This window comes from Carassius gibelio, chromosome B17 (genome assembly GCF_023724105.1).
Source record: "Carassius gibelio isolate Cgi1373 ecotype wild population from Czech Republic chromosome B17, carGib1.2-hapl.c, whole genome shotgun sequence".
In the NCBI taxonomy this organism is placed as follows: Eukaryota; Metazoa; Chordata; class Actinopteri; order Cypriniformes; family Cyprinidae; genus Carassius; species Carassius gibelio.
The window spans coordinates 28,415,629-28,426,989 of NC_068412.1; the positions used below are offsets into that span (position 1 = coordinate 28,415,629).

At 38.1% G+C, this 11,361-nt stretch overlaps 1 protein-coding gene across 1 annotated transcript; it reads right to left on the minus strand.

Annotated features, from left to right (window-relative positions):
• Positions 1-1,197: 1,197 nt before the first annotated feature.
• LOC127976190 (cytochrome P450 1B1) lies at positions 1,198-3,937 on the minus strand. The gene has a single exon (XM_052580447.1). It carries the CDS (start codon positions 3,707-3,709, stop codon positions 2,135-2,137), a length of 1,575 nt encoding a protein of 524 aa, XP_052436407.1. The 5' UTR covers positions 3,710-3,937; the 3' UTR covers positions 1,198-2,134.
• Positions 3,938-11,361: the final 7,424 nt, after the last annotated feature.

Sequence of the window (11,361 nt, forward strand, 5' to 3'; positions counted from 1 at the left end):
GCCATCTACAGATGCATAGCGCTTTAGACGAGTTTGTATTAGATGTATTGGTAAAATACCAAAGTGAGTGTCATTTTAGAGAATTACGAGCATGTGCATTAAAGTGTTAACTGTAAATAGATGCAGTGTTGATCTGGAAGGCAGTCAGCCTTGTATTTGTTTGTGGTTAGTGGATCTTAGTTGTTTGCGAAGACACCTGAGTGAACTTGAGGAGAATGCACAATGAGACTTCAAACATGATGAGGAAATGTGAGCATGAGTGAGACGTTCCTCACTGCAGCATTCGAAATGCAGAGATAGATGCTTGCTTTTATTGTTTATATAATGCATTCAAATATAATTTCAATGAGTTGTTTAAATGCATTTTTGTGCCAATGTATCTGTGCGTATGGCAGGGTAAGAAAATCAGATATTAGGCTAAATGGACGTGGGCCTTCATTTAATGATGGCTGTTGCTTTCTACAGAATCTTTTTTTTTGTCTCACCACAAAGTTCTGAAATGTCTGATAAAGATGAATGGAACCATAAAAATAACAATGCACTGGCTTTACTTTTTTACAGAATACATTGTCTAACTCTGTAAGTCTGCTCTAATTGCTGTGATTTCATTTTGTTTGGAATCCACAGTGTGATGCCAACTGGATGCTAGTGAAATCAAGTCACTTGAGGAATTCAGTCTGTAACTCGTGAAAAGTCTGCCAGACAAAGAACAGATACAAACAATGGAGTTAAATATGTACCATGAACGTGCATTTATCATGAGCTGTAGTTAGAATAATGACTGTTGTATAAATTTAATAAGATAATTTGACTTTAAAGATGTGGCTTCACAGAAATATCTCAGAAACTGAATGCAAACAGAAATATTGGCCGTAAAACTAACAATAAGGATACGGAGAGACAATATAAGTGAAGACAGATGCAGGCCATTCAGACGATAAATTTGGATGCCAAGCTGGTTTAGCCTAATGTGATTTATTTTAATATTTGATTGTGTTTGTATGTGTATATGTGCATGTATCTCTTATAAAATGCTAATCATGTTGAGGGTCAAAACAGAAAGAGACTGACTGCATCTTCACAGGTTGTAAAACATCACTTTATTTATTCCACGTGTAGCTTATTTTCCAATAGTTAAAAGAAAACATTTAAAACAACACCTGAACATTAAAAAAAAAAATCTATTATATTTAAAAAAAAAAGCTGTTTTCCTGAATACATGCACTTCAGTTACAGAGCTTGCAAAACATTCAGTGTAAACATTTATTATAATAAATGCAGTGTGATATAGGAGAACATCTTGAGATAGTAGCTCTGATTTATACTGCTGGTTTTATACTGATTTTGAAGATTTGTTTCGTGCATGTGGGAGAAATTGTGCATGTGAGACCAAAATGACATCATGAGGAAGCTGATAGTTCATCCAACTGATGCTTAAGACTTTATTGGATGATTCAGTCTCAGCAAAACACTGATTGCAATTTTGGCATATCCCTAAAACTACTGTTTTTTCAACAAGTCAAAGCAGCCTTTTTACGAATCTCAAATTTATATGCATTTTAAAAGAATATAATTTATATAAACCGCTGTATAATGGGTATAAGTAAATGCTTAAATGCCTAATACTTTAAATACCTGAAGCACATAATCACATTGTTATACAGTTTTATGCAAGCATAATTAAATGCACTGTGTTGCCAATCTGAGGCGAGCTCATAGGAAGTAAAAGAACAGCTGCTAAACATTAACATGACTCAACACGATCTACAAACAATTGCATAATATTACATAATAACTGATATGTCTACAGTGATAATGGCTTAGCAGTGGACCGTAAAGTTTTCATATCGCAGTCCTTCTTACATTATTTTGAAGCATAGATGGTGTTTTATAAACATGAAGCAATTAAAACATTACTGTAAAGAGCTGAAGAATCTCTTCAGTTACCTGACAACATTTTCTATGGATGTGAGTAAATCATTGAATCAATGCAAACGTGTTTAAATATTAAATATACAAGTAATAAACAGCATTCAGTGCAGCTTTAATAATCTCATTATGTGGAATACAATTGGAATATGTTCAGTCTCCGCTGGCCTTTAGTCACAATAAGAAGCTGGTTATTTATTTATACTCATGCCGGCGATACCAAGCCAAACAGTTTTCCTCTGAGCTTCGCTGAGATTGTGTAATGGAGCGGCTTCAGTGCTAAACCATACGAGCAGTCCATGGAGAGATCCTGAGACGGGTTGCTGTCAAACGAACACTGGTGCAAAAGGATGGCAGAGAACAGAAAAACCTCCACTTTGGCGATCTGATCGCCGATGCATCGTCTCTTACCTGTGGAGAAGATCATCACGCTGTTGGTCAGGTCTTTATCCAGAGCTCCGGTCTCGTCCAGGAATCTCGACGGGTTGAAGACGTGAGGATCCTGCCACTTTTGAGGGTCGTGGTTGACGGACCATTGGTTGATGAACACCACGGTGTCTTTGGGGATGTGGAGACCTTCGATGGTGACGTCTGCGGTGGTGGAGTGGGGTATGGTGACGGGGACGAAGCTGGTGTAGCGCATGGTTTCGTAGATGAAGGCGTCCAGGTAGGTCAGGTTGCTCTTGTCTTCTATTGATGGGAGTCTGTCACGACCGACTACTTTATCAATCTGCTCTTGGAGTTTGGTTTGGATTGATGGGTATTTGACTAGAAGCAGAAGAATCCATTGCATGGCTGTGGACACCGTGTCTTGTCCTGCTCCGATTAAATCAGTGACCGTAGACTCAACAAAGTCTTTAGTCAGCATGCTCTCTTTCCCGTGCTCAATTACGCCGATGATTGCATCGCTCATGTCACGGGTGACCGCAGGGTCGTACGTGTCTCTATGCTGCATCACTTTGTCCTTCACATAAGCGAAGAACTCTTCATTAAGGAGCTTGAAGTTTTGATAAACGCTTCGGACCGGATTGGGAAACGACTGCAGCCAAGGCATAACATCCACCAGGCTTCCAGCGCCAACAGTTTCGCCAAACTTATCCACTCTTTTCAGGAGAGTCCTGAACTCGGGATCGTCGTGGCCATAGCGTTTCCCAAAGCAGAGCGCGCAGATGACGTTTGCGGCGGCGACGGTGAATTCGTGCGAAGGATTGAAGTGTCGTCCGTCGGCGCCGAGCCTCAGAAACTTCTGGACCAGATCCATGGCTTCGCCAACAACGTGTTGTTCGAATGTGTGTTTAGTTTGAGTGTTAGCTAACGAGAATGCTCTTAAAGTCGATTGAGCTACTTTCCGATGCACCTTCCACTGTTTGCTGTAACTGCTGAACACCATGCTCCGACCGCCGGAGATCATCTGAAAAGACAGAAAGTTTGGCCTCCCGGCAAATTCAGTGCTGTGTTCAATGAGCGCCTTGCGTATAGCAGCGTCTCCATTCAGAACCACAATGTCGCTTCGCCCGAGTCTGATCTGGTAGACGTTTCCGTACTTCTTCGCCAGCTTGGAGAAGGTGATGTGTGGCATTTGTCCCAGCTGCATGGCGTTGCCCACTAAAGGCCAGGCGAACGGGCCTGGAAGCCTTTTCTTGATCGTGAGATTTCTGACCCAAAGACAGGCCTCCAGGAAGAAGAGGATGATGAAGGATGCTATCAAAGCCGGCTGAACCTGTCCGCTCCATTCCTTCATGATGCTGCTGCTCTCAAACTCAGCTTCAGTCAGAGCCATTCTTCTGATGCACTTTTATTCTTCTGATGAGATTCTGTTTTCCGCTCAAATAATGTTCATGATCAATGCTATATATAGAGAGAAACGTAAGCATCCATTTAAAATAATAATTAATCTATTTCTTCGTTTTTATTGCATGCAAAATTAATGTAAACTAACTAATGTAAACTCTTACTTAATCTGCATGCATTGATTTAGAATTCTCTAGGTAAAGCTGACTGGGTTTTCTGAGATGCTTGGTTGGATCCATGTCTTTTATATATGTTTGCAGCACAGGGGGCAGGACTCGATGATAGTCTCACTCCTCCCCTTGTGGAAGCCGCAGAGACTCAGTCAGAAGAGCTGAACGTCTGCCTGCATCTGAACACTGGAGAGCCAAGTGCGCAGCCGGCTCTGTTCACAGAGACACGTCTGAAAACAGTGCGTAAATCACCTTTGTTTTATTTCCACGCGCTCTGTGCGAGGTATTTCTGATCATCGTGGCGGAGATGCATAAAACTTAATTGTACAAATCTCTTGCTGTCTGTAACTCAAACAGACTGATGCACTAATCGTTTTATGCTGTTGCAGCTGAACTCTTTATTTGACGCGCGCGTCTTTAGTCGTTTACGCACTTCTCTTGCAATCGTTATTTCTGCTCTGGTTTGCACAGGATTACGAAAATGCTATTTTAAGCTTGATGCAATAATCGACGGCATCCCAGACTTCAGACTTTTGTCTTGGGGAATGTTTCGTAATAAAAAGACGCTTTGTTTTGCAGACCCACTTTACATAAACCCGAGTAATAATGGAAAACTATGCATGCATGGAGTTATGCAACACGACTAGACACTGGAAACCATGCTATCCCTGTATAGTGCGTGTCCCTTCATAATTGATGTCTTTAGCCTCGGTGTAGCATTTTATATATATATATATATATATATATATATATATATATATATAATGAATAGTGAGTATGGAATAGCGTTATATATCATAACATAAATGAAATTTCCTCATGCATGTTGTAAAAAGATAAGGTGATTGTTGTTGCACCATCACAAATTATTATAATAAGGCATTTAATATCCTTGCAGAAAATCCTAATTTATTATGTCAATACAAATTTGATTTTTAAGTACCATCAATTGATTTTTATTACAAATGTCAACATTTGTACAACACAGGGAAACAATAAAGATCGTAAATGATCTTTATGAGCATAATTTGATGTTGTGTTCACATGTCGATGGTGCATCATGTTCTGGGGTCTGTGATCTCATCGTAAAGCACGCCAGGGTCTCTCTCGGCTATTTTCCTCTCACAATTTCAGGATAAATTTTCACATGTGTTTTTGGGTATGCAGTCATTGAGAGATTGCTTAATTGCAAGCATGCCTTCATAACGTGCACAAAAGCAGATCCCTTCTCAGAATGCACCAAAACAGACACTTTATTCTGTAAGAAAACACATCAAATTGGATATCCTGAGAGGCTCATTTGTCTTTAAATGTTTTATGATGTAACTTTATTTTGGTGCACGTGTATCTACATTTGCTTTTGTTTTTCCTTTGCTGTTTGTTATTTTTGTACAGACTCGGTTAATATCAAATGAGCGTTAAATGGAAGTTACATGTTTCAAGTTACAGTTATCTATTTCATCATTGAGAAGAAAGTTCTCTGAAATCTCGAGACTTTAAGCTATAGAACTGAATGTTCTTGATGCAAGACGTTTCTCTTCTGAGCGCCAGGCGGGAGATAAATGTTCCTTGTTTCCTCACCAGGAGGAGTTTATTTTTGCAGGGATCTAATGACCTTAATTGCAGCGCTGCAGCGTTTCTAGAGTCAGAGAGACAGTAGCATTGATTTCTTGCTGATAGTACACTTTCCTGGATTCAAACCACCACTAAAATGAGATGTGCCTCCTTCCCTGAGAAGAGAGGAAGGAGAAGCTGCCAAATACAATCAGTTCCAATCCACTTGGATTTAGGAGCCCGATGTTTTTGCTCCCTAGGAGAGAATAAACATCTTCACAGAAACAAGATTAGATTTCACTGTGCACTGTTCAGGGAAGACTATAGAGCGGAGGAACTAATGAGCATTAAACTGTCAATGAACTCCGTAATCAGTACACCTAATCAAATAAAGTGGTGTGTTTAATCCATTATAAAAGTATTTTAATGCATTAATTTAGCCTTAAAATGCTCTTTATAATGCATTATAATCTTATGAATAACAAGGAATATGCATATACTATAATGCATTTTAACTTCGGTTAAACTTATTTATGGAATAAAATTATTATTACGACTTGAAGATAAGTATTATCCATTATCTTCTTAAATAGGTGAAAATAGTTATTTTTGCATTTGAATTGTTTTTTTTTTTAAAGCTCAGAATATTTGCAAAGTTAACCACAGCAACAAAAGTTTCTAAGTAATCATTTAATTTACCCAAATGCATTATATTAGATAATTAAAAATCATGAATTGATGTAACAATATTGTAATGTTTGTGTGGTATTCGTTAATATTCTCTGTGTAAGCAGTAAATATATAATAAAAGAAAAATATTTTATATCATCTAAAATAAACAATACAAATAAGTAAAATTACTTTTTAATATATGTTTTTTAAAAGCTCAAAACATTCTGATTGACTTAATATTTGCAAAGCTTTTCAGTATTATTTGAATGTACCATCATCCAAAAATCAATGATTATTACAATTTTGTGATATTTTCTGTATGCATACAAAACCTATATAAGAATTAAATATTAAGATCTTCTTAAATCTGAAAAAGTAAAAAAAAAAATGCTATATATATGTTTTTTGTTTATTTTTTTAAGCGTTACATTTTGATTGACTGTAATATTTGCATCATAAACCACAGTGACAACCTTTTAAGTAATTTTATTTAATCCACCGTAATAATTTATATTATATCATAAAATGTAAAATGTTATTTTAATGACTCAGACACCTCTCTGTGTTTGTAGACCCAGATTGCAGTGTTACTATCAGAACTCAGCGCTGCCAAAATCCCATCACGTTTTCCGTTCGGGAGAGTCCTCTGGAATCCCGTGATTCACATATGGTCTCTCACATCAGCATCCGCACTAATCAGAGCCAGCTTTACAGTGTGTGTGTGTGTGTGTGTGTGTGTGTGTGTTGCGTGAGGCTGTCGTGCTTGCCTGCCATTATTCTCTTTAACCTGGCTGTGAAAGGCTGGCCGTGACCCCGGAGGGTCGGGGAGGTCGAGGACTTGGCAGCCGCCAGCGTGTGGATGCAGGTCTCACGATGGACGAGCAGATCCCGGTCTGGAGCTAATCACTGTTTACTAGAATCATTTCCACTTTTCAGCGAGCTACTGTCACGCACGGCCCTGGGAGGGAGGAGGAGGGAAGGGAAGCCCGGGGGTCCGACGGAGCCAGCGGTATTCAGGGAAAAAAGAGGAGCTGAAACGAGCTGTAGGAACGCAAGTGCAGATTAAACCGCAGTGGTGATCCAGAACCCCAAACGAGCGACTGACACTCAGTGAGAGGAAATGAACACACTCTCTCTCGCTGCAGGACACTAACCAGTGCTTTATGAGCCTGACTCATCAGTGCCATCTTGACCATGTTAGCGCTCGATGGAGTCTATTAACGGCGGTGACGTGATGCTGATTCACTTGAGCTCAAGAGAATTTGGATGCTTTAAACGGTAGAGTTTCAAATTTTTGCAGAAAGTACCAGCCAGTGTTTTTTAGTGGTTGCCAGGGTGTTGCTATGCTGTCACTAAGGTGTTACTGCAGCAGGTTGTTGCTAGGGTGTTGCTATGCAGTTTCTAGTGTTTCACTCCAGAAGGTTGTTGCTAGGGTGTTGCTATGCAGTTTGTAGGGAGTTACTGCAGCAGGTTGTTGCCAGGGTGTTGCTATGCAGTTTCTAGGGAGTTATTGCAGCAGGTTGTTGCTAGGGTGTTGCTATACAGTTGCTAGGGTGTTACTGCAGTAGGTTGTTGCCAGGGTGTTGCTATGCAGTTTCTTATGTTTTACTATGCTAGGTTGTTGCCAGGTTGTTGCTATGCAGTTTCTAGGGTGTTACTGCAGCAGTTTGTTGCTAGGGTGTTGCTATGCAGTTGCTAGGGTGTTACTGCAGTAGGTTGTTGTCAGGGTGTTGCTATACAGTTTCTAGGGAGTTACTGCAGCAGGTTGTTGCTAGGGTGTTGCTATGCAGTTTCTAGTGTTTTACTGCAGCATGTTGTTGCTAAGGTGTTGCTATGCAGTTGCTAGGGAATTACTGCAGCAGGTTGTTGCCAGGGTGTTACTATGCAGTTTCTAGTGTTTTACTATGGTAGGTTGTTGCCTGGGTGTTGCTATACAGTTGCTAGGGTGTTACTGCAGCAGGTTGTTGCCAGGGTGTTGCTATGCATTTGCTGGGGTGTTACTGCAGCAGGTTGTTGCCAGGGTGTTGCTATGCAGTTTCTATAGAGTTAGTAGGTTATTGCTATATATACAGTAGTACAGAAATTGATTATAAAGGCATAGGTTATTTTAACTTTATAAATTTAGTTTAATCTTGCAACTATAAAGCTGCTTTTGTGCTCTGCGTGATTTATATTTTTATGGCGTGCATGAACATTTTGTTTTTATTACATAAATCCCATCACAAGAATATACAAGGTTTCTCAAAACAGGCTATCTTTAACCCAATCCAGTGAGGTTATTGAATTATTGTGGTATGTTCTAAAACAAGAGCGAGTCACCTGAGGGAACGCGAGTGCACAGGCGTCTCACAGCGGCATGCTTGTGCTTTTGCCAGGTACATTAGACCACAAATCTCCTCTTACTCTGACCTCTGCTCAACATTTTGGTCTAAGATCCCATCAGCCAATCAGATCTGAGCGGCATGCATTTCCTCCAATCAGAACTGATCGTGTGAGCATTAGTGATTTGATGTGGCCTGACATTTAAGTGCGAACAGTTACTATAATTTGATATGTCAATGATGAGCAATTTCCCATCTGTTAATAGTTAATAATGTGACTTAGCCGATGAGCGGGGATGGAAACTGTGGAGTTGAGTTATCAAACACACCAGAACACAGATGTGAAGAAACAGATGTTTTCACACTTCATCGTGATCATATTTATCATACATATCAGCCTATACAGCATTGCACACAAATTAATGAATTCATCACATTTATTAGAGCATTAATGCAGAATAGCCTGATGTGGCCAGCTCAAACTATAACGTGCAGCAAAAATAAATTAAATCTAAGTATTTTTTTTTTTTTTACTAAGAAAATTAATTAAACTTAAAGAAAATGAAGGCGATTTTTAATTTAATTTAATTTAATTTAATTCAGCTTTACTTTTTTCATGACAATTAAGAATGCATCTATGTATTTTTTTTTGCCATTATTTATTCTCATTGCATCACATTTTATTATAAAAAAAAAAAATCTAATTTAAAAATATAAATGATATAATTATCATATTATTTTAATTATCATAAATCAATCAAAGCATGAACATGTTCATGTGTACAGAATGTAATGTTTGTGTAAGCACAAATTAAATGGTAAGATTAGCCAAAATATTTCATGCCATGTCTTAAAATACTTCAGCCAGAATTTAGCCTCTAGTTCTCTGAAATATTTGCACATTAGACAGCATTCCCTCCCTTTTTTTCTTGGCATGAAGAGCAATTTGTTCTTCAGCAGAAGTTTCGAAGCATATTGTTCTTACAAAGATTGTATGGGGCCTGTTTTTCTCTAAGCTATCTGTTGATCTTCTCCTTCTATGTTTCCATATCAGGAGTAGATTGAGCATCTAATTCTAGACTTCATTCATTAAGAGCATTTTGTTTTATTTTCACCAGCACAGATGAAATGAATCCCCATGCGGAGTGATGATTACGTGTGATCTCCTTCACTCCTCTATAGGTGTGTTCTGATGTCTTCTGCAGAGGTTTCTTGCGTGCGAGGATGAGTTGCGTGCCACACCGGCCTCGCGTGCGCAGATCCCGGTCACCGGCCCCGACCTCCCCTGGGACGAGGAGGAGGAGATTAAAATGAGACGGGGAAGGGGAAAAAAATACGGCGAGAAATGGCTTCCAGATGACCCCGATTTGAGTTGGTTAGCTCATTTGTAGCTGGCAGACGGACTTTGACAGGAACAATTACAGCAGCCTGAAGCTCCACACAGCAGCAGCACATCTCCAGCGTAATGAAGGGTTACTCACACACACATCTACACTCTTCACAACTTACAATTAGTAACGTTATCACTATAAATAAACTTTGTTCTGTTCTACAATGTGGGCTTCAGTATTAAGACTTTTTATCGTGTAAATGCATTGATTAAACAGTTCTATACTACAAAAAAAATTACTTAAATTATTATACAAAACATAAATTGCCATGAAGATGCTCCTCACATTGTGTAATTGTTTGGATAATTAGTTATTTGGTTCGATTCTTTTGGTTTTGTGTATCCTTTCCAATATGCCAATTTTTTTTTTTTTTTTATATTTCAAGATATACAACAACAACAAAAAAAATCCCAAGAAATATATTTCCCATATTTAGTATTTACGTTAATACATTTTATATCAATACCAATACTATTTTTTTTTGTTTAGTTTTGAAAAAGTTTTGAAAAAATATGAATATGTTTTCCAAAAAAATATTTAAATAAATTTTGCCCTGAGTCCAAAAATACTTTAATGTCTTTCATTTTAAGTAAACGTTATTTGTTGTCTATAACACATATGAACCTATAACCATTTTTTATTCATTTTTTTAACAAATTATTATTTATTATTATTTATTATATATAATAAATACAAAAATAAACAATTAGGTGCTTTTCCAGTGATTTATTTACTTTTTTATGTATTGCACTTAAAAGTGAGAATTTTTAAGTGCAATAATTTATTTATTTATTTTGCTTGTTGCCTCAGTTTCACTTTGCATAAGTTTTTTTTTTTGTTGTTGCTTATTTGTTATGTGCATGTCTGCAGAAAACCCCAAGACTGGATAAATCTCATGCAAAAGTGTTTTATTCTCGCTTTATTTCAATGCACTGTTGGGACAGTAAACGCTTGGTCATGCTTGTCCTGAATGCTGAATATCATGCTGACAAACCACAGTCATTTACATGCAACCGTGCAATTAGAGCGTTGAGACCTGCTCCAAAAGCAGCTATATATCACAGTATGCCCTGGGAAGACTTCCTCAAGGGATCATGGGAAGAGATACGATCTAATTAGTGCATGTCATCTGTTCTGATCTTGTTTACAGGCTATAAATCTGGCACTTATGAGTGATGTAGTGGGACAGCTTGTGAGGACACTTGTTATCACTTACACATTTTCTCCAGATGCTTGGAAGTAAAAATCATACAGTAGATAACAAGAAAGCAAGGTCTTTCCACCCATAACAGAAGCAGAATTAACCTTTCAGCACTTTATAATTCAAGACACCACAAGTGCATAGAGTTCAAATGACTTACCAGCTGATTATTCACAGTAGATTAAGACAACTGGTTTGCATTAGAAGTTTTCTGGAACGTTATATTTTAATATGCACCAACACATTAATTAATTCATCATTAAAGGTTTGCACTAATTTGTGTACATTTCTAGAACAGCTGGATGAAGTTGAAGTTGAAAATTGTTTGATTT